Genomic DNA, 25,093 nt, shown 5'->3' with positions numbered 1-25,093 from the left:
CCTCGTTTTCAATCCGGAGCCTCGTTTTCATTCCAGAGCTGGCAGAATTATTAATGCCCCTCCACCAAATGCTTCATTTCCTAGAAATAGCAGCCAAATCTTCTTCAAATCAAAGAAGATTTGGCTGCTATTTCTAGGAAATGAAGTACTTGGTGGAGGGGCATTAATAATTCTGCCAGCTTCAATAACAAGTGCAGGCAATATTCAAGTATTTTGATGGCTTTTTCCCCTTATTAGCTATTATTCAATCAACTGAAATAAGTAGAATAGTGTAATTCAAGCATAATAGCATCCAAATCTTCTTCAAATCAAACTCTACCATCATTTAGAAAATGTGTTACTGAGTTCTAGCGAAAAATTGTTACAAACACAGATACGCACAGCGTAATTTATCATATAAACAATATATGCGTATAAATTACCGTCTTTCTGTAATTTTGTCTGCTTCAAAAGAAAACAAACCAAAAAACCGGATGAAATTTGTCAACAAAGGATTAATACCATATACACCGCCACAGTAGTAACTGTATTCAGCTGAATAGACGTCAGTGATTGGTTGAAATTACAGAAATACGACATCTTTAACCTGAAATAACTTGCGATGATTCAATATTTTGTTAAGAAGGCTAAGAGAAAATGTTGTTTTATATGACACATTCTACCAGTGTCCCAAGTTTGAAAGTGTTTCGTTAAGAAAATATGTGTTGCCCGTCAAACCAAAAAGGTCCAAATGTTGACCTCGCGTAAACATTGGGCATTGTTCAAAAGCTAAAATGATGCAAAGCGCACTGTGACTATTGATGTCTAACAACGTCCGATAGTCTGGTCAATCAGGTGATATAAATACAGATAGATAGATAGATAGATAGATAGATAGATAGATAGATACGCACACGTGCATACAGGCGGGGCTGTGTGGTAAGAAGCTTGCTTCCCAACCACATGGTTCTGGGTTCAATCCTACTGCGTGAGACCTTGGGCAAATGTTTTCTTATATCGCCTCGGGCCGACCAAAGCCTTGTGAGTGGATTTGGTAGACGGAAACTGAAAGAAGCCCGTCGTATATATATTGATGTACTCGAAGAGACCCAGAATGGGTCGAAACATGTTTCGTATCTAATAAAATATTTTACTCCATCTATTTTACTCATACTGTTACCCCAACCGCCACTACGAAGTTCCTGCAATAAATCTACGGATAACAACAGGTAATCGAAATTGTGCCGGTCCTTTACTCCTCATCTACTTATACATTTTGTATAATTTCTCCATTATACATACATACATACATACATACATACTTATCTATCTATATATCTATCTATCTATGTTTGTGTGTGTCTGTGTTTGTCCCCCCTACCATCGTTTGACAACCGATGTTGGTATGTTTACGTCCCCGTAACTTAGCGGTTCAGCAAAAGAACCGATAGAATAAGTACTAGGCTTACAAAAAAATAAGTCCTGAGGTCGATTTGCTCGACTAAAGGCGGTGCTCTAACATGGCCGCAGTCAAATGACTGAAACAAGTAAAAGAATATATAATATATAATATGTGTATGTGTGGGTGTGCGTGTACATATACATTTCATGCTTGTGTTTGTTCACTACCGCTTGATAACCAGAGTCGGTTTGTTTATGTCACTGTAAATTAGCGTTACAGCCAAGAAAACTGACAGAATAATTAACAGCCTTTAAAAATAAAAAAGAATAATAAATACTGGTGTCAATGTGTTTGATTAAACCCTTCAAGATGGTGCCCCAGCATGGCCGTAGTCCAACGACGGAAACAAGTAGAAGACAAAAGATAAAAGATTAAAGATAAACTACGTGATATCGAGGTGGGATATTCAGCCATTGTTGAGAATGAAGTGGTTATTGATAAATAGATAAATGGCAATAAATAATATTGAGTTATCGAATTTTGACATTCATCTGCCAGAATACAGCTGAGAGAGATAAATGACGATCTGATATTGGGAGGTCGATTTATCTATCAACCAGATAAATAACAATGTGATAACTAGTTCTGTGTGTGTGTGCGCGCGCGCGTTTACGTACATACATACATGATGGCTGCTTTCTAGCTCTCAAGAATAGCCATCGCTGGAAGCATTTCAGAATCGGTCTCATGTGTATGTAGCACGGATGTGACTTTTCAAGCCGGCAAGTAACCAAAACTCTTTGGCAATAAAAAAAAAAAGGTACATATATAATTTCCCCCCAATAACATGGGTATGTGTTCCTGAAAACTTGAAGAAGACAATAACATTAACATGAAGCGAAGCCTCTCTTGGACTCGTTACCGCTATATCACATTCTTTTCTTTTGTCGGCACAAGGCCCGAAATTGTGTGGGAGGGGGGGGGCAGTCGATTAGATCGACCTCAGTACACAACTGATACTTAATTTATCGATCCCAAAAGGATGAAAGGCGAAGTCAACCTCGGCGGAATTTGAACTCAGAACGTAAAGACAGACGAAATACCGCTAAGCGCCCGGCGTGCTAACGTTTCTGCCAGCTCTCTGCCTTAAGAAGACAATAACATTAACATGAAGCTAAGCTTCTCTTGGACTCGTTACCGCTATATCACATTTCGAAAGCTATTCATTCGCACTCGAAGAACAGGAGATTGTTACTAAATACTTAAAAAAGCAAAAGAGGCAATGAAGCCCTTGGAGTTCCAAGATGCAACCGAAAATGTAGATTATGTCATATTTCTATGAAAGACATAACATTTGTAATTAGCAACTGCCCAAAAATGTCCCTATGCGACACGACTTATCACAAAAACAATATACAATGCCATCCGGAAAAAAAAATACTGTCCTGATAAAAATATAGGGAATCCCTCAAAACATCTGTCAAGTGTAAACATAACAGGCCGGATATTGTTATTTGGGACAGACGAGAAAAAGTACTACTCTGATTGGTTGGTATTGGTGCAATATGTCTCTTGCTCTATTGCGCTTCAATATGCAACCCAACCAATCGCAGCCTTCTGATAAGGTCACGTGAAACAGTCTCTTCTAAACCTCAGTTTGCGCCGACTGCACCGTATAAAACTCTAGCGACACATCGAGTCGACGTCTTTCGGTTCCAGACCTTTTGAGGTCTAGCCACTGACCACACAGGACACAGCCAGTTCCAGCGACAACACCACAGCAGCCACATGGAGACTCGTCAACACTCGACTAACAGCATACGGCAATCTCCTTCTCGTCACCTTCACTTCGCACGGTCGTTTACAACTCCTAGAGAAACTGAAAGGGAGACCGGGCTGTTGCTCCCAAAAGAGATCGTACTATCGTGGAACTGCATTGTATTCACAAATTTGAATACAAACACCCATAGCTTTTGAACGTGTTCATAAATCCTCACTCAAAAGCTTTCGAAAAGTCGATGCACACGACGAAGAGGAGGACGCGTTGCTCGATAGCCTTTTCCTGAATTTGTCGCAAGAGGAAAATTATGAGGTTAGCGCTTCTAGGCACGTAGAGTCCATATTAGCATGTAGGAAGAATTCGCTCGGATACTTTTTATAGCCGCCTAAACGGTATTTTTATGAGAAATTTTCCTAAAATCGAGAAAAGGGAATTGCTCGATAATTTTACTGACCCGTCGTTAGTAGTGTAGTGGCGTAGCTAATAGGAAAACAAGGGGAGCGACCGCCCAACTTGAGCACATTTTTCAAAATTGGGCGCCTTTTCAATAATTTTTTTATAACTCCTTTAGTTATTTATATCAGTAGTTTTATACATAAAAACATTGTTACTGAAGCATCAAATTAATGAACGCAGAATACAATTACGTATATTATAACTAATCAAATATTTCACGTAATATAAAAGAGGTGAGTTAAAAATGGTTTGATATGTGTCACGGTGCCTTTTTTTTATGTACTTGTTCTCTCTAACTTTAGAGCCTGACTACGCCTCTGAGTAGCGTAGCTGGGCGAGGGCGGCGATGAGGATGGTCTACTCCGGGGTGAAGCTTTTCTTAGGGGCAGAACTTTTGGGTCTGTTGTAAAAGCTTGTATAGGAGGTGACGCGGCAAGCTCAACAGCTGCCCCGGGCGGCACACATTCTAGCTACGTCACAGCTCGTAAATGGTTCTTTGAACTGTTGTGAGAAGTTATCGCACTGTCTCCTTTCTCTGAAGAAATAGAGAAGTGTACAACGCAATTCCTTCTCACCGTACTTATAGAGTATTATGGGAATGTTATCAACAACATGAGCTTCTACCGGTTTCTCTTGAATGACAACTTTCAGTTTCTCTATATTCGGCTTTAGATACAAATTGGTATTCTCTGGAAGCTGCTGAACATATTCTAGCCTCTCGAATAAGCGAGGACCGTTTAGTTGCTCACACAAAACACGTGCGCGATTCCACCTACACACACACACAGACACACAGTCAACCGTGAATTCGTCAATATAGTAAAAAGTGCAAATTTTATATAAATTCTATTTCACTCCTCTCTCGTTCCACACATACACACACACACACACATACATATGTATAGAGAAATGTATAAACATATACACAGATATATATATATATGTGTGTGTGTGTGTTTGTGTATGTATAACGATATAGTTCGTTAATTATTCATACCCATAATCATGGGACGATTAAAACAAAACTTCTTACTCCTATATCAGTGACATATTATGAATTGCTAATTATGCCGAGTGTTGTATTAAGGGTTTGAAGACTTGATAAAAAATATAACACATGACATTAATATTCATCGCCGTGAGTGAAATATTTCCATAGGTTGCTTAAAATTATTAGGGCGAGGGACATTATGTCTAAGTCGGAGAATTTTAAAATAGACTACTACGTAATAATAAATTTAGGTTATTTAGTTGAAGTTATGCATGTATCAATAAGTGTATTGTTATATGGTATAGTGATCTACCAGCAGTGATTGACGGCATAAATAACAGTGACTTTATAGATAGGGAGTGTCTCATAATTCTTTTAAAAAGAAGAAAGAACTAGAGAGAGTGTGATTACTACTATCAAGTACTGATTCGTTTCAATCAGATGTTTATACAAGCTCCTAGTATTTCGGATATTTAAACAGTTTGCGGATGTACTACGGTTGTTGAGTGCGGGGCTCTTTTCTTATATGAGCAACTGAAAAGAGCCTCTCGCATACAACCTCACTAAATCCAAAGACTGTCTAAATGTCAAACAAGAGTTAATCGTTAAGTGTCGCCACTTTAAAAAATGTCTCTTAAACACTGGGAGATTATGCCGCCATTTCACTGTAAGAATCGATATTTATCGGGAGTAATGACATTCTCTATTTCCTTCCCAAGTTTTAATCCACTACGATTCTTTCTCTAACTATATAGTCTCTATCATTTATGCCGTCAATCCCTATCGGCAAGACACTATATTATACACTAGCTGGCCCCGTACCGTCAAAAAAATGACGGCTAATTGTAGTATTTTATATATAAATATGGATGGTGTAGTGACGCCTTAATAGCAGACATTCCGGAAAGCTTATCCACGCATGCGCAGGGACTAGTTCCGGAAGGAATACAGGAAGAGTCTCGTGCGCATGCGTGGTCATTGGATATTCAAGCTTCGCGCCCTTATTCATTCTCTTTTCTCGCCGCCGACGGAGAGCTCAGACGTACAAGCAGTCTGTCTCCAACATTCCAACTCTGGAGACAGCTCTTTCCAACATTCCAACTCTGGAGCTAGACAAATAACCACTCAACATCATTGACGGCGTCTCAGCAACCAAAGGGCGAAGTGCTGCCTATTTCCTCTGTAAATAAATATTGTTGTGTTGATAGTTCAGAATCTGCGTTCCGTTGTTTCTTCAAGAAATTTAATGTACGGAAGCGGTGTACACCTAATGGTGTATAACCACTTTCCTACAATTGGTGACCCCGACGCAAGAACAAACGCAGCCCGGAGATTTCCTACAATTGGTGACCCCGACGCAAGAACAAACGCAGCCCGGCACTTTCCTAAATAGGTGGCCCCGACGTGAGAACAAACGCATCCCGGCACTTTCCTACAATTGGTGACCCCGACCAAGAACAAACGCAGCCCGGAGAATCCCTAAATTGGTGACCCCGAATAAAGAGCAACAGCAGCCGAGGATTCTGATCTACCGACCAATAATACCACCAGAGAATGCACACACTCACTCGCATCAGCTTATTCCACAGCTGCAGGACTTTCTCTTGGTCATCACACGGCACTTCCCTACAATTGGTGACCCCGAATAAAGAACGACAGCAGTCGAAAATCTGAACTACCAACCGATAATACTACACGAGCCGTCAACTGTCTCTCAACATGCTCGTCACAGATAGAGAATGCACACAATCACTCGCATCAGCTTATTCCACAGCTGAAGGACTTTCTCTTGGTCATCACACGACACTTCCCTACAATTGATGACCCCGAATAAAGAACAACTGCAGCCGAAAATCTGAGCTACATATCGATACTACAATTGGTACCCCGAGCTAAAAGATCTACAGACCTCGTTTTCAACAGCCATTGAATTCGTATGTTTCGCGACGTCCAACATCAGGATTGCCTCTACATTCTCATCCATCACAAGTGAAAAGCTAAGAAAATTTTTTCTACGTTAAAGTTTTTCCTTTTGTCAATGACTTCCAGAGCCTATAACCAAAGACTTCTTTACGGCTGAGACCTTTGTGGTTTTTCACACAAAAAACTTCACGGTTATTTCATCCTAACAACTTTTTGAGCAATTTCCTACATGTTTCACGAGACGTCAATTCATTCTTACACAGCGTCCTCTACTTGCTGAAAATAGCAGTAAAATGCATAGTTACATTTCAGTGAGTACATAACATTTGTTGATGCTTACTTGTTCCCAGTTCAGCATATTTCGTTACCTCTCCGTTTCTCTCGGCCGGAGAATGGAAGAGTTACTGGCTTATCTTCATTTGCACGGGATATTTTGGTCATTTTCGCTCGCAGCTCCGAATTCATGACAGCATTTTCCAGCAATGCCACCAACGGTACCTCTCAAATAGACGCCCTGTGAAATTTCTCTCTCCTGATACGCACCAACAGCTACCATCCCGCTTCTAATGGGATGGTTGAGCGTTTTGATAGGCAATTTAAGGCTGCCTTACACACCTCGCCCAACCCGCAGTCTTGGGTTGAATTTCTTCAAGGTCGACGCTAATGGTCGTACAGAGATTGTCTGTCGACCGTCTGAAAAAGCGTACCTTGGCAAACCCTCAACTTTCGTGTACGACGTGCCCGTTTTTCAAACACCACACACCACTGTCAACATCATTACCACCACACACATACAGAACACAGCTACAGCTACAGCCAGTTTACAGCGACGACATCAATAACAACTACGAACTACAAGCATCGCCCCCGACGTCGCCAACAGCAATACGACTCTACGTACTACCAGCATCGCCAACATCGTCAGCAGCAATACGACTCTACGTACTACCAACATCGTCAACATGACTTCTACACATACACAAGCAACCAACATCAACAAGCGCGGTTTTATCTCGACCCTGTTAGAGTGGATGTTTCCACTCACGATCAACAGGCCAGCCAGAATATTCAGTACCAGGTAACAGAGGTCCCAGCCAGCATTCGACGCTCAACTACAGCTCTGCTCCTTGACCGCAACTTCCTGCGTATGAACATTCTAAATCTCCTTGTGTAACTTTTATAGAATATTCCGTACCAGGTAACACAGGTCCCAGCATCGACGCACAACTACAGCTCTGCTCCTTGACCGCAACTTCCTGCGTATGGACATTCTATCTCCTTGTGGAATTTTAATACGAACTGGTTTTCTCTATCTCAGTGTTTTAAGACTTTTCACAGTCTATGTTAGACACTTTTACTATGTTCTGTGTTTTCTCTCACATACACACTTGTGAACTCATATATTTTCTTTCCTTTCAGAAAAAAACAAAAAAATCAGACTTTTACATCGCGTGATTCCAGTTTCCTGGACAGTTGTCATCACGGTTGTTTTGTCATTGTCAATTCATTTGTACATTGCATGCATGTATCTCACAAGTGTACATTCATTTCTTTGATTTTTCTTTGTGTGTGTTTGTGCCACATCTTGTGGGTGGTTTCGGTGGCCATCTTGCCTCAGGCGTCCCTCCAAATTTTCTATTTTCGTGCTTTCGGCACTCGCGGGGGAGCCATGTAGTGACGCCTTAATAGCAGACATTCCGGAAAGCTTATCCATGCATGCGCAGGGACTAGTTCCGGAAGGAATACAGGAAGAGTCTCGTGTGCATGCGTGGTCATTGGATATTCAAGCTTCGCGCCCTTATTCATTCTCTTTTCTCGCCGGCCGACGGAGAGCTCAGACGTACAAGCAGTCTGTCTCCAACATTCCAACTCTGGAGACAGCTATTTCCAACATTCCAACTCTGGAGCTAGACAAATAACCACTCAACATCATTGACGGCGTCTCAGCAACCAAAGGGCGAAGTGCGGCCTATTTCCTCTGTAAATAAATATTGTTGTGTTGATAATTCAGAATCTGCGTTCCGTTGTTTCTTCAAGAAATTTAATGTACGGAAGCGGTGTACACCTAATGGTGTATAACCACTTTCCTACAATGGTATATCAAATTAATACACTTGTCAATGTTCACATACATTCACATACTTCCCTTGTACATGCACACACATATACACACACAGAGCTGAAACGCTGTTTGATTTTTCTTTTCAGTGTTGAATGTTCACCATCTCACCAGTTTGCCATCATTCCTTCCTCCCCCATTCATCTATTACTCCTTCCTTTCTCATTTATATGTTGTGACAGAGAAAAACACAAGAGTATTATTATAGTAGATTGTTCCTTACAACAAATATTTAATATAAATGTTTGCTCTTCATCGAAATCAATGAAATGAGTCTTTAAATACAAAGATAAGGCCTGGCTTGGTTTGGCTTCATGCTCTTGCTTGATGGAGCTGGGGCTATTCCAAGTTAGTGGTCCAGAGACGTCATCATGCGTAGAGCCGACCAGGTCCACCAGTGCTCTCCATCGCTGGCGGTCCCGTGTCAGCCTCTTTGCATCTTGGCGAAACTAATTATGACCAAAAATTTGTTTGCAATGAAACCTCGTTGATGCCATCGAGTCATACATCAGCACTTTGGAGGTGATGCAAAAATTAAATCTCAGTGGCAACAATGACGATGGAATTCTAGAAAATGATGTGACGACGGATACAAATAGTGCCAAAATTCCTGATGATGTGGTCATCGAAGGGAATTATTATGTGACATATATATGTTGAATCACTCAATGTCACAAGTGAAGAAGCAATAATAAGAATTTTAACAAAGATAATCTTTACTGCAAGATACAAAGATGCAAATAATCCTTCACACTCGATTAGACCATATTCCCGGTCAAGTCACAACACGCGAAAGAACAAATTCGCAAGTTAATAGTGATGAGAATTTAGCTACAAATTTTCCTATTGAGTTCTTCTTGAAAGAACAAACTTTATTGGGGATGCCTCCCCACGAACTTAAACGGAAGAAAGGATTCGCAATAATACTTCTCCAAATTTTAAAACCAAAGACTAGACTTTCAAATGGCATACGTCTGGTCATCATCAAAGAAAGAAAGCTAACAATAAATTGTTCGTCTCGAAAATTGATTTGACTCCAAGCCGTACAACTTTACCTCTCTTTTTTAATAAAGTCTGTTTGTTCCTGTTGCAACCTATGATCAGTGATATCTCTCTCTATATATAAATCTCTGAGTAGAACAAAGAATTAGATTAGTTTGAAATTTCAGACTGAGGATTACGAAGGTCAAGGAGAAATTATAGAATCAAGCGTCTTTACAAAGAATACGAAAGAATTATTACATTAAATATTTGTATACTTAAATTTATATTCGCGTAATTTATTCCATAATCAAATAAACGTCTGCCATTTTTGAAAGGTACTACACGAGTAAATTTAGTAAATACATAAAATGACAAAATATAACAACAAATGTTTGCTCAACTCTCATAATTCTAATATATATTTCTATACATAAAATTGACGTCCGATATTGTACAATATTATCCCTGTTTATCTCCATTATGCTTCACTCTCTTATTCTTTATACTGTTGATTGTTTATCTTTCTCACACTCGTCATCAGTCTCTCATAAAGTATTTTGCTCTCTTTCTATCTTTTTAATTAAGGTGGCGAGCTGACTGAAACATTAGCACGCTGGGCCTAGCGTATTTCGTCTGACTTTACTTTCTGAGGTCAAATTCCGTTGACTTTGACTATCATCCTTTCGGGGTCGATAAACTAAGTACTAGTTGCATACTAGCGTCAATCTAATCGACTGGTTGCCTCCCCAAAAATTTCGGGCCTTGTACCTGAGTAGAAAAGGTTCTATCTTTCTGATCTCACTTTTATTTCGTTATAGTTTGTATCCCTCTTTTTTTAACCGGTCGGTTTCATTCTCTACTTGCTACTCTATCTTTTCCCCTATGCAGTTCTTACTCTTTCACTCCATCTATTAAGGGTTATTCATTGTTTCGCTCCCAGTTTATCTTATTTCATCCTGTTGTTCTCATTTACTCTTATCTGTCACCCTTTCCAACTTATCTTGTCTGTATGTGTATCAGTATTGTTTTTTACTTCATTATCTATCTTCCTCTTACAGTTTCTCCTTCTCTATCTATTTGTCTTTCTATTTCTATTTCATTCTATCACTTTGTGTTTCTTACTCTCTCTACTTCTTCTCTACCTACCTCCCCCATATTTATTAATTTATCTAACTACTTCTCTCACTCACTTTCTCTTCTTAACTTTCTATCTCTTCTCTCCCCTTCTATATATGTTTACCACTCTCATCCTTTTTCTTTTCCTCTGTCTGTCTAGTTCTCTCTCTTATTCCCCCTCCTTTATATATTTACTACTTTAATCTACTCTCTTACTTCTCCCCTTCTTTCACTATGTCTTTGTCTTTCTCACAAGGTTAACCTCACCATGGCGGACTAGCATTTTTACAACACTTATAATGTACCGACACTACCTCGCAACACCTTTACGAAGGGCTTTTAATGTAGCCTTTCGGTAAGTTGCTTTCAACGACATATTCTGCTTCAAATCTAAACATCTTTAAACATATTTTTCTGTATATCTGTTTAAAATGATTTGACAATCATCCTAACATCATGCCGACTATCAATCACCTTGGAGTAGGCTCTTTAAGTTTTTGGTTATTAAAATTGTATTTATCGACATTGCTGCTCGATAAATATTCTTCCAAGTGATTATAGAATTGTTTTCATGACAACTACTGATATATATATATATATATATATATATATATATATATATATATATATATATATATATATATATAAATGAAATATATTTGGAAAATTAGATTATCGTTAATATTATGAATCGTTTAGTTATATTCTGAATGTTGTTAAAGAAATTAAGCGTACCCATATTAGAAATATCTCCAATGTAAACTTAATAACTGAAATATCCAAATTGGTCCTTTATCTCTTTATAAATAAAAAGTAATTATAAGGGTTTGTTGATGCTTTGTAAAATGTAAGTTGAATGAGAGGAAAGAAAACCACGTTTATGTCATTTTAGTTTCGAACTTCCCGTAATAATTTGCATATTTCTCGATATTTTCTTTCTAACTTTTGGTTTAATTATATTTTCATTGAGATTATCTTCTATTATCTGCGGGGCGTTTTATCTTATTAAAAAGTAAGTCATCCCCGATGTGAGTGTCGGAAGATAGTGGGGCAAGGTTTTAAATGACTGGGGTCGCGATTTGGGTTGTATTCTCGGTTGTAGATATTGTAGCTGGCCTATATTATTGATTATATGAAGAGTTCTTTTACATCCTAATTACTGAGAGGAACAAACAATGCTATTTTACTTTTAAGCTTCATATGCCATTGGAAAATCATAAATATCACTATAGACGTCCTTCTTTCTTGTCACCTATACAATTTATTACTCAACCTGAATGGTGTGCGATGTAAACAAATATTAAAGTTGGTCTGGCGTCAGAATACGAACGTTTACCATCTTGGAGTTAAGAGAACTGATAGTTTATTTATATATGTAAGGTAATTTCTTGTATTTTGGAGAAAATATAGTTTATATCTTCAGTCTATAACTAAAGAATTGTAGAGTGGATCAGTGCACCAGTGTGCGACCGGTGAACAATGAATAAATGACCCAAAGTTTATATTTCCTTCCGAGTATTTAGTACCGGGGGGTCATTTTGTTTGACTTAAACCCTTAAAGGCAGTGGCCCAAGCAAGGCCGTTGTCCAATGGCAGAAGCAAATAAAAGATAGATAAAATTCGAATACAGAGGATAGAGGTTGCCGCTGGTCCTTAGACATGAATTCATTGATATCTAGTTGTTGCTCCATTATTGCGAAGCGTGTTAAGAACCTCAAACCGCTTTTAACAAACTATCGGCTGCGGTTGTGGTTTCTGAGTGATTCGTGTTTAACTTATATAATAAAATTGTTGCTTTAAACATAAATATACGACGGACGTAAAGAATGTGGACCCTCTTTCCTTTTTTTTTTTACAGAAGCCCCATTTTTAAGTACGGAGATTTCTGATTCTGTAAAAAAAAACAAAAACGGGCGTTTTAAAATGTTAATTCCCCACCCCACAATTCTTCAATTTTTCACTTTTTTCAGAAATTAATCTCCGTATTCTTCTTCGAGAATAATCTCCGTATTTTTCTACGTATTTCGCAAAAAAACATTTCTGAAAAAAGTGAAAATTGAAGAATTGGGGGTGGGGGAATTAAAATTTTTTTTTGCAGAATCTCCGTACTCGAAAATGGAATCTGTAAAATAATAATAATAATAATAATAGTAATAGTAATAGTAATAATAATGATGATGATGATGATGATGGGGGTGCAGTCCACATTCTTTACGTCTGCCAAATATACTTCGGTATATTTATATATTTAACATTGTTGTATACTTTAACTAACAGTTCAACTATTAACATAACTATTGGCATATTTATTTCACTATGTCGGGTGATGATGGTGTGGATATTGTCGTTATTTCTGTTGTTGCTGTTAGTAGTCTTTGAAAAAAGAAAGCATTTTGAATCTTACCTTTTACTTGTTGTAGTCATTGGTCTGCGACCGTTTTAGGGCACCACATTGAAGGGATTTTTTTTTTAGTCGAACATATCGATCCCATGACTTATTTTTTAAAGTCTAGCACTTACTCTTTCTGTCTCTTTTGCCAAACTCTCTAATTTACGGGGACGTAAACAAACCAATACTGGTTGCCAAGTGGAAGCAGAGGCAAACACACACACACACACACACACATGGCTGCAGTCAAATGAATGAAACAAGTAAAAGAAATATAAATATATATATATATATATATATATATATATATATATATATATATATATATATATATTATATATATATATGTGTGTGTGTGTGTGTGTCCTTACCTTGGCATGATAGTTGTAAGCAAGTGTTACCATTATGCAAGCAGTGTTCTTTATTTCCAACCATCTATGAAGACATGTCCTGTCAGGGTGAAATATTACCTCATTTAATCACAATATATATGAAGTAGTGGGACAGAGATGTTGTGATGTTTATACCTTCCCTTAGCTTATTAGCATTGTAAACAAGAGCACTCAGAGAGCGCAAACCTCCACCAAGGCAACATCAACGTCCTCTCAATGATTAGCCAAAGATGATTTTTAAAATGAGAATATCTGAAATAAACTTGACTGCTCTCACATATGAGAATACTAAAAATGAACCCGATTGCTCTCAAAAATTATGTAAAAAAAAAAAAAGGAAAAATAATCCAAAATCCTTGTCTGGTACTGGATTGATCCCCAAATCTAATCAGTTCATGCCAGTCATGAAGCCAAAGGTTTCATTCGAATCCATCTAGTGGTTCTTGAGATATCTTTTTCCATGGTCAAACAAACAAACCTGACTGAAAACAATACCTCTGCCTTTGCTAAGGCGGAGGTAATAAGGTGAAATTGGCTTCAGCCTGGAATTGGAATCCTCTCACTAGTCAAAAACTTTTCTCTTATTCTATTTTGCTATGGAAAATACAAGGGTATAAACTAAGTTCACTGGTTAATCTGTGGAAAGGAAACTATGCTGTTGCTTCATTATACAAATGGATGAGGAGGGCTGGGTGTATTCTTGCAGTAAGTATTATCTGTGACAGAGGAAAGAAGATTAAAATCTACAGTTAAATCTTAGGGTATTTAATCTCTGTTGAGATGACACTGGACTAAGACAAGTAGAATGCTGTTATTACTGCATTACAGGTGAATGGTTCATTCTCCTCCAACTCGTACATCAAACTGAGCTATCACATTGTTTTACTTTTGGATCAATATGATACTGAGCAACACTATAGGTGAAGGCTCCTCTTCCAGTGTCCTACACATCTTCTGCTTCAGCTCACCCATCTTATTTTTCCTCTGTGATCACTTGTTATTCTTTTCCAGCCTCTATTTGCTCTACATCATCACAAGAAGATGGGATGTTACTACTGGAAGGTGGAGGCCTTCAACCTCATCAGCTTCTGGGTTTGAGGATGAGATTAGTTTTAGCTTTTTCACAAGCTTCAAACTTACAGCTGGCAGTGCTATTGTAACAGCAAGTTCTAGGACCTTTTCTGTTTCTCAATGCAGACAGCCCTCAACTACCACTTACTGTCATACATATAGGAGCAACTTTCTGCACTATACCAGTAATCTTATTGCTTTGACAAGGCCTTGCTCTAGATTAGTTCTGTAGTTTGTGTTAGTCATTAAGATCTGTATGTCCATACTGACTGCTCCTGACCCCATATTTTTATTTATCTCTGCTTTCCCCACTTGCCCATGTGATGCTGCAAAGATGTCAACAATCTAGGAGTTAATTTCATAGTCAGTGTCCCTGACCATAATCTTTGTGGTATGAACACATGGGTTATGTATGTTGCACCAAGTTAGCCTGTCACCGTGCCTCACCCTCATCCTTATAAACCAGGAAAGTACTCCCATATATCCTGCTGTAGTCAACAGAGAGCACATTTCTTTATACATCAGACAAAGCGTAATTTATTTGTTCTTTAAGGGCACATTGAACACTCCCTCTACTTTTCAAGAGGCAGTGGTATGTCATTTTCCTTCTTATATTTTCTTGGATAAATTTTTCAAGCTAAGAGACATGCCTTTTGTGATGTTTCACGTCCACACTTCCTATTTCTTGATTCCTTCCATGTTCAAAACCTCCCTGTGACCAGCATGCTAGCAAATTTGTGTCCTTTGCCATTAATACTATTGACAATATTTTTGATTGGCAAAATACATTTGTGTCTTTTGTTGTGTCGTGTAGTTGTCTTCATTTGAAAACTTTTCTTTGAAAGGGTTTTTTGTCTGTCTTGTAACCATTTTGAGTCTTGTCTTGCAAGCTACTTGGTTACCTCACTGTTGCTGGTGCTATATAAAAAGCACCTAGTGCACTCTGTAAACTGGTTGGCATTAGAAAGGGCATCTTGCCATAGAAACCATGCCAAAACAGACAGCAGAGCTTGGCGCAATCTTCTAACTTGGCAGTTCCTGTCAAAAGTATCCTACCAGTGCCAGCATGGAAAATGGACATTAAATGGTAGTGATGATGAATCTTTGTAGTTGATTCGACTGACACCTGTATTTCCTTGATACTTTATAAATGATGATGTCTAATATATTTCTTTTGTATTTTCATCTCAACAGGCAGCAAATTCGTTTCTTTGATGATGAATTAGCTTACATGCCATCAAGTCTTAGCATGCTTAACAAAGAAGAAGATTCTGGAATTATGGTGGAAGCGTACAGTCCTTATGGTTTCAAACTAAACAACAATATCCGCATATTTGGACCCTGCGCCTTATTTCCACGTTCTATTTTGCATTGGAATGTCAGTGTCTTTGACTTTCTTTTTTTATTTCATTTCATTGATATTGTTTAGCAACTGAAAAGCTCTAAATAAACAGACTTATCTTTTATTTTTAATACTTGTTTCAGTCCTTGGGCTGTGGCCATGCTGCGGCACTACCTCAAAAGAGTTTAATTGAATAAATCGACCCATCACTTATTTTTAAGTCTGGTATTTATTCTATCAGTTCTCTTTTGCTAAACTGTCAAGTGATGGGAATGTGAACAAACCAGTACTGGTTGTCAAGCTGTAGTGGGACACATACACATCACACACACACCTTTTATGTTTTATTTCTTTCAGTCACTAATTAGACTGTCGGGGCCTCACTTTGAAATGTTCAGTCAAGCAAATTGACCCCAGGCATTTTTTTCTGAGCCTAGCATTTATTCTCTTTTTGCCAAATTGCTAACTTACGGGGACATAAACAAACCAACACCAAATATCAAGCAATGGAGGACACAAAGAGATAAACACAGATATATATCATATATATATCATCATCATCATCATCATCGTTTAACGTCCGCTTTCCATGCTAGCATGGGTTGGACGATTTGACTGAGGACTGGTGAAACCGGATGGCAACACCAGGCTCCAGTCTAATTTGGCAGAGTTTCTACAGCTGGATGCCCTTCCTAACGCCAACCACTCAGAGAGTGTAGTGGGTGCTTTTACGTGTCACCCGCACGAAAACGGCCACGCTCGAAATGGTGTCTTTTATGTGCCACCCGCACAAGCCAGTCCAGGGGCACTGGCAACGATCTCGCTCGAAAATCCTACGGGAGCCAGTCAGGCGGTACTGGCAACGGCCACGCTCAAAATGGTGCATCTCATGTGCCACCTGCACAAGAACCAGTCCAGGGGCACTGGCAACGATCTTACTTGGCTTGCCGGGTCTTCTCACGCACAGCACATTTCCAAAGGTCTCGGTCAGTAGTCATCGCCTCGGTGAGGCCCAATGTACGAAGTTCTTGCCTCACCACCTCAGCCCAGGTCTTCCTGGGCCTACCTCTTCCACGGGTTCCCTCAACTGTTAGGGTGTGGCACTTTTTCACACAGCTATCCTCATCCATTCTCACCACATGTCCATACCAGCGCAATCGTCTCTCTTGCACGCCACAACTGATGCTTCTAATGTTCAGCTTTTCTCTCAAGATACTTACACTCTGACGGGTATTCACATTGACATTACACATCCAACGGAGCATACTGGCTTCATTCCTTGCGAGCTTACGTATGTCCTCAGCAGTTACAGCCCATGTTTCACTGCCATGTAGCAGTCATACAGTCTGCCTTTTACTCTGAGTGAGAGTCCCTTTGTCGCCAGCAGGGGTAAGAGCTCTCTAAACTTTGCCCAGGCTATTCTTATTCTAGCAGCTACACTTTCAGCGCACCCACCCCCACTACTAACTTGGTCGCCCAGATAGCGGAAGCTATCGACTACCTCTAGTTTTTCACCCTGGAATGAGATAGAAGTTGTTTCCTGTTTGTTTACAGTCTTTATTGCACCTGAACATCTGCCACAAACAAAAACTAACTTGCTAGTTAACCTGCCTTTGATGTTGCTGCACCTCTTATGTGTCCATAGCTTGCACCGGGTACATCTTATAGAGTTACTACCTACTCCTTTTCTACATATTGAGCAGGGCCATCTACCTGAAGGGGTTTGTATTTTATCTACCTTCCTACTTATTAGGATTTTGGTTTTAGCTAGGTTGACTCTAAGGCCCTTCAATTCTAGACCTTGCTTCCACACCTGAAACTTCTCCTCTAGTTCTGACAGTGACTCCGCAATTAGGGCAAGGTCATCAGCATAGAGGAGCTCCCAGGGGCAACCTGTCTTGAACTCCTCTGTGATTGCCTGGAGGACTATGATAAATAAGAGGGAGCTGAGGACGGAACCTTGGTGGACCCCTACCTCTACCCGGAATTCATTGCTGTACTCATTTCCAACCCTCACCTTACTGGCAGCATCTCTGTACATGGCTCGCACAGCTCTCACTAACCATTCTTCTATCCCAAGTTTCCTCATTGACCACCAGATAAGGGATCGGGGGACCCTGTCAAAGGCTTTCTCCATGTCAACGAAAGCCAGGTACAGAGGTTTATCCTTAGCTAGGTATTTCTCCTGCAACTGTCTCACTAGAAATAAGGCATCAGTAGTGCTTTTACCTGGCACGAACCCAAACTGCATCTCATCTAAATTGATTCGCTCCCTAATTAGTTGGGCTATGACCCTCTCTGTAACTTTCATAACCTGATCTAACAGCTTGATGCCTCTGTAATTATTTGTATCTAAAGCGTCACCTTTACCTTTGTAGCAGTTGACTATGATGCTGCTACACCAGTCATTGGGTATGACTCCTTCGTGTATCACCTGGTTCGTAATACGGGTGACTAGGCTATAGCCAACACTGCCAGATATTTTGAGCATCTCTGCAGTGATTCCTGAGGGGCCGGGGGCTTTCCCGGTCTTCATACTCTTAATTGCTTTATCTACCCTGGTACTATCAACTCGGATAGCTGGTCCCTCTATTGGGTCGACATACGGCAGGCTCTCTTTCTCCCATTCATTCTCTTTATTAAGCAATCTATCGTAGTGGCATCTCCAGACCTCTTTCTTTGCATCCTCATTTAATGCAAGCGTACCATCATCCATGCGAACACATTTCTCTCCTACAACATCACTATTCTCTCTCCTACACTGTCTTGCAACACGAAATACCTCGAGTCTTTGGTCCTCACGATATATATATATATATATATATATATATGTATATGTATATATATTCTAAATAATTGATACGGAAGACAGAGTATGCTGGAAACTTTATCACAATGATTGTTTCAGCATAATGCTGCACTGCTCCCTAGTGAGTGGAGAATTCTATAATGAATTCCAATGTACCCCACAGGTGACATAACAGGATTCCAAGTTAGATAAGTGACATTTTGCAAAATGTCACTTATCTATCAATTGGTGGTGGCTTATACGTTAATGTGCTTTGATTCTTAATGAATCTGTTGAACTGTAACACACACACACACACACACACACATATATATATATATATATATATATATATATATATATATATATATATATATATATATATATATATATATATATATATATATATATGAGGAGATGCTGAAAAGTTACTGGCTTTCGATAAAAGAAAATACAAGAGGATCAGTTAATTATGATTTTATTTAACATATTCTCTTCTCAGATTCACATGCTTATTGCAGCAGACCTTCAGTTTTTCTAAGCCCGGTAAAAGAACTCAGAAGGTTGGGCTTCCAACCTGGCCTTTCATGATATCCTTACAGCCAGGAACTTTTCAGCACCTCTTTGTATATATATACATATATATATATATATATATATATATACAAACACATATATATACATACACATATATATATGTAAAACAGTATGCATCTTCATCACACAAGTGAAAATATGTCAAGCTATAGGAAAATATTTCCTTGCTTGGATACGTGTGAGGTCCAGCAGCAGGAAGAGGCTTCTGGCCATAGGAAATCTGCCTTAATGAATTCTGAATACCCCATGCAAGCATGGGAAAATGGATGCTGAAATGATAAGTTGAGAGTATATTATTCATGAGAAGCTTACTCCATTTTTTGCATTTGTTATTCTGCAGGTGCAAGGTCCTGAAGATATCAGTGAAGATTCTTTATCATTGTTCTGTCTGCTGGAACCTAAACCAGGTAAGAATTTACACAAAATGGTCTTGTTGGTACATCACTAAAGAATTGAGTTTCATGTAAATGATTCAAGAGAGAGAATATATTGGTGTGGTTTCGTCATTGTGATTTTTAAGGCTTTCAAGAAAGATTTGAACTCATCATCATTAAAAAAACAGATAGAATATTTGGGCCAGATCTGGCCAATTTGAATGCTAAAGGGTCAAACTTCTGCATGTGGTTATTGTTCAACCATAGGTCAGCCTGATCTAGCAGACCTATGATCTAAAGCATTAATTCCATGACCTTCCCATCTCTTTTGGGATATCTAAGAATGCAATCATTATCCAATGTGCCCTCATTTTAGACCCTTTAGCATCCAGATTATTCTGTAAAATGTAATGTTTATTTATTCAAATTGGTTTGAATTAATCATGCATTATGTCACTGCTTCTAGAGTTCAATGATGTGATAGTATATTCTTGAAGGACGTTGTAGGGTAGGTGTGTGAGGCTGAATTTAGTCAGTTTGAATATAAAACATGTAGAATATTTGGGTCTGATATGGCCAGTTTTAATGCTAAAGGGTTAAAAGACAGACTTAGCTGGTGTTTCTAGCAGTCAAATAATCATGTTGATGGTTCTACAGGTCGATGTTAGCGGGTGGAAAGAGCTTGGGTAAGGGAGGTTTTCCAAAAGGTTGTGGCTGTATATTACTGTTTCATGCAATGGACATATATTTCAGTGTTTTGACTAAATGGTGAGCATGCTCTAAAATAGGTTTTTTTTTTTGTTAAACTTTTCAGATATTCTTCTTCTTGGTGTTGGAAGTGACACTTCAAAATTTGACAAAAAGTTGATTCGTTACCTGCGTTCAAAAAACATAAGTGTTGAAATTCTCACAACGGTAAGTAGTAATAGAATATAATTATTCTTTTATTTGTTTCAGTCATTTGACTGTGGCCATGCTGGAGCACCAACTTTGGTTGAACAAATAGACCCCAGGACTTATTCTTTGTAAGCTTAGTACTTATTCTATTGGTCTCTTTTGCCGAACCGCTAAGTTACAGGGATGTAGACATACAAACATCAGTTATGAAGCGATGGTAGCGGGGGACAGTCACAGACGCACAAACATATATACATATGCATATATATACACAAACATATACATACATACATATATATATATATATATATATATATATATATATATATGTATATATATATATAATCAGATTGGAGCCTGGTGTAGCCTTCGGGTTCCACCAGTCCTCAGTCAAATCGTCCAACCCATGCTAGCATGGAAAGCGGACGTTAAACGATGATGATGATGATATATATATATATATATATATATATGTGCACGACAGGTTTCTTTCAGTTTCCATCTACCAAATCCACTCACAAGGCTTTGGTTGGCCCGAGGCTATAGTAGAAGACACTTGCCCAAGGTGCCATGCAGTGTGACTGAACCCAGAACCATGTTTTTAGTAAGTAAGCTACTTACAACACAACCTCACATTTTTAAAGATTTGCTATTCTTCATCATTTAACATCTATTTTGCCATGGTAGCATAATGTTAGATGGTTTGACCTGATCGGCAAGCTACTGGGTTGTGTTAGGCCACAGTGTCAATTTTGACATGGTTTCTATAGCTTCATGCCCTTCTTAATGTTAGCCACTTTACAGAGAGTTCTAGGTGCTATTTACATGATACTTGCAAGACAGAGAAAGGAAAAGGAAAAAGTCCTCTTGACTGAATTAGAGTGTATTTGAAAGAATAGGTGTTGAAGGTTAAAGTATGATAGAATGACTAACACAGATGTCAAGCTATAACGGCTACTCTGGAATAACCATTAAGTAAAATAAGTGCATGCTTAGGGCATCAAAGGAAGTGGGGCACCACAGAAAGGGTAAATGGTTTACAGTACAAAAGAAATAATTTCAAACTTGCTAAAATAATATTTGGGATGATAAATATAGAAGCAAATGTGTTATGTAAGTTTAATTTTGAGGATCTGATCAAAAACGTTGCAATTAAAAGTAGGAGAAAACTTTTCAGATATAAATAAAGGGAAGTCATCATTATCATTTTCATTTAACATCTGCTTTCCATGTTAGCATGGGTTGGACGATTTAACTGGGGACTGGCGAAGCGGATGGCTACACCAGACTCCAATCTGATCTGGCAGAGTTTCTACAGCTGGATGCCCTTCCTCATGCCAACCACTCCGAGAGTGTAGTGGGTGCTTTTTACATGACACCGGCACGAATACAAAAATAAACATTACTTTCCATCTCACTGTTAGTTTTGCTTCATTTTGAAAAATGAAAATCTATTTTATGGTTTATTATTGTTTATATTTTGAATTACATAGGTATGTGGGCCCCCAAAGTCTTAATCTGGCTCTGATTATGCAAGATGGGTACGAGTAGCTACAAGGGAGATAAGGATGGTGGTGACAGGGTACTAGAGTGTACTGTCAAAGAACAAGAAGTTGTGCATAAGGAGAATTTATAAATTATGGATTTAGAAGGAAGAAGCAAAGATAGTTAATTTCATAATAGTGTAGGAGGGAAGTAACAGATTGGTAGAGATTGGGTTGGAGTTGGATGTAGTGATTAATAAAAAATGTACAAGAGTTGGGTTGATGGTAAATATCAGTATGGCATGGGGAAGACGAGATAGATAGATATATAATTGTCATTCCATATTTTAAAAAAATTCCCTTTTCTTCCTAGTTGGAAAATAAGTCTCTACCAATTCTACACCATTCAGATTGGTCCTTAGCATCTCTCTGTGCCTTGTCTCATTTAAGATCCATTTCCTTCAGCTTGTCTTCATCTGTTTCATGCAAATGTTTTTCTATGCTGGCATGGGTTTAGATGGAGATTTATATTTAAAGCAGGATTTTATGGTCTCATATACCTCTTCCTGTTACCAACGCTTACCTCTTTTTTTTTTTTTTGTAAGGATTTTCTATATTCCATGAGTCTTTGAAAGCACAGAATAACCAACTAGCAATTTTAGGGCGAGGGGCCTAATCAGTTACCTCGCCCCCAGTGCTCAACTAGCACTTATTTTATTGACTCCAGAAGGATCAAAGACAAACTTGACTATGGCAGTATTTGAACTCAGATTGGAAAATTTGTTCATTGAAATTGATGAGAGTCCACCATGTGTGTGCATACGTGTAGTTTGTGTGTGTGTCTCCATCAGTACAGAGGTTTTAAAATTATTATTATTACATAAGGTGGTGAGCTGGCAGAATTGTTAGCATGCCAGGCAAAATGTTTCATGGTATTTCGTCTGCTGCTACATTCTGAGTTCCAATTCCGTTGAAGTTGACTGGGCCCCCACCTGTAAGATCATGTGCTGATTATCTTGATATGATGACACCGTGTCATGCACATATGGTTGGGATGCATATGCCTGGTGTACTTTTACCAGATGGGTAGTCATGATGAGTATATTGGACTTTGTATATTTGTATCCCTGTGTCATTTTAATGATGTGTGCTGCTCTCTCAGTAATAATAATAATATTATTATTATCCCTTCCCTCATAAGATTATCTCAAAAATATTTTAATCTTAACTGAATTGACTGTTCCCTGTATTATCACAATTTTTCTTGAATTAAGTGATAACATTTTATGTCTTTGTTACTTTCAGGACCATGCTTGTTCCACATTTAACTTTCTCAATGCTGAACGTCGGTTTGTGGCTGCAGGATTGATACCGCCAAATTTTGAATCTGATGAGAGCCAAGGTCTTGCTGTAAAGGCTGAAGGGATAAGCAACAGTGCATTCATGTTTCAAACTGGAATTTTTGAAGCTCCAAAAGTACCTGAAGAAGTAAAAAATATTCAAAAAGAACTGCTTGGAGAAGATAATGAAAATTTGTGGGATTTGTTTCGCAAGAAATACCGAAATGATAGTAATAAAGAGGAAAGTGAGAAACATGATGAGAAAGAATATCTAAAAAAGGACCCTTTAAATCAAGATAAAACTGAGGATGAGAAAAAGTGATTAAATTATTTGGTATTAAAAGTATAGGGAAACAAAAAAATGCCTTTAGGTTTTTCTTTCTCTCTAAATACGCATAACATTATCATTGATGTCATTTTCATCACCGCCATCATCATTATTTTCATTGTAAAAGACACTCATGCCAGCGCCATATAAAGAACATTCATGTCAGTGCCAAGAACAAGAGCACCTGCACTGGTGTCATGTAAAAAGCATCCAGTATACTCTATAAAGTGGTTGGCATTAGGGAGGGCATCTAGTTGTAGATACTATGCCAAAACAGACAACTGGAGCCTCTTGCAGCCATCTGGCTTGCCAGCTTCTGTTCAACTCATATCGACATGGAAAATAGATATTAAAGGATGATGATGATGTTTATCAACTTTGTTGCCATCATCATCATTTTCATCAATGTTGTCACCATTGTAATCAATCACTTTCATCCATCTGCTTCATCCTGTTAGCCTGGATTGGACAAGTTCTTAGTATGCTTTGCCATTCATTGTGATTCATTTTGACATCTTGCACACAATCACAGACCCAATTATCTTTGTTGTCTTTGTCTGTAGCAGGACTAGAGAGCCTCCTACCCTACAGTAGGTCTGTTTTCTAACTGCTGCCCTGGAATGGATGTCAAATGAAACTAGAGCAGTTACAAAAAGCATGGAGTTTATTAGGGAGTCATTCCGTAAAGGCTTCACTCAGTCAAAATAGCTAGATGACGAAACAGGAGTCATGGTGGAATCACCTAAGAAAGCTTTCATGGTCAGTTTGACCGTTTTGCCCACAGTAGATCATATGAAATATGGTTTCAGGTATAAATGAGCTGATTAATGTAATCAAGACTATGTGCCAAAGCAAAAGGTTTAAAAAAAAAAGACAGGAAGTTTAGCATTTATTTATGGTGACCAGAAGTGAAATTAATAAATAAATGCAAGGGAGAGTACCCACCACAACGGCCAATCTTTGTGCGTCACTATGTCCCTGAGACCTTGCACATAGACACACAACAATGTATAGAAATGTCGACGAGCCGTTTATAAGGCTGAGCGCTTTATGGATGCAAAACCATTGGTCGTCCTATGATCAGCCATATCGTTTAACTTCCTGTAAACACATTATTGCTCTAACGTTCAGAGTGTGCATCTTTTTCGGATGTATGATCCACCAGAAGTGATAAATTACAGGACTCTGTATTAATGTAGACTGTTCATTGTAATTGAAAGGCTCCGATTTCCAGTGCTCAGTGTTACTCGCTTCCCATCATCAGCTTGTAAACCAAGCCTGCTTTTCTTGTGAAATATTCATTTGGAATATTTCAAAAGAAAAAAAGTGTCAAGCTAGCTG

General features: G+C 38.5%; 2 protein-coding genes across 2 annotated transcripts in view; one reads left to right on the top strand and one right to left on the bottom strand.

Moving 5' to 3' along the window:
• LOC106879599 (uncharacterized) overlaps positions 1–13,395 on the bottom strand; it is a 216,518-nt gene extending 203,123 nt beyond the window's left edge. Inside the window, exon 1 of the mRNA XM_014929243.3 lies at positions 13,155–13,395. The gene's annotated coding sequence lies outside the window, so the exon portion shown is untranslated. The remainder of the gene's footprint in view (positions 1–13,154) is intronic.
• Positions 10,948–23,786, top strand: LOC106879602 (NADH dehydrogenase [ubiquinone] 1 alpha subcomplex assembly factor 3). Its single transcript, XM_014929250.3, has 5 exons — positions 10,948–11,105; positions 15,797–15,980; positions 19,670–19,736; positions 20,518–20,618; positions 23,390–23,786. Exons 1-5 carry the CDS (start codon positions 11,050–11,052, stop codon positions 23,744–23,746), a joined length of 765 nt encoding a protein of 254 aa, XP_014784736.1. The 5' UTR covers positions 10,948–11,049; the 3' UTR covers positions 23,747–23,786.
• The last annotated feature ends 1,307 nt before the right edge of the window (positions 23,787–25,093 follow it).

This window comes from Octopus bimaculoides, chromosome 11 (genome assembly GCF_046866305.1).
Source record: "Octopus bimaculoides isolate indiv1 chromosome 11, ASM4686630v1, whole genome shotgun sequence".
In the NCBI taxonomy this organism is placed as follows: Eukaryota; Metazoa; Mollusca; class Cephalopoda; order Octopoda; family Octopodidae; genus Octopus; species Octopus bimaculoides.
Note: the sequence above shows the minus strand (reverse complement) of the source record. Positions and strands in the feature narration are given on the sequence as shown.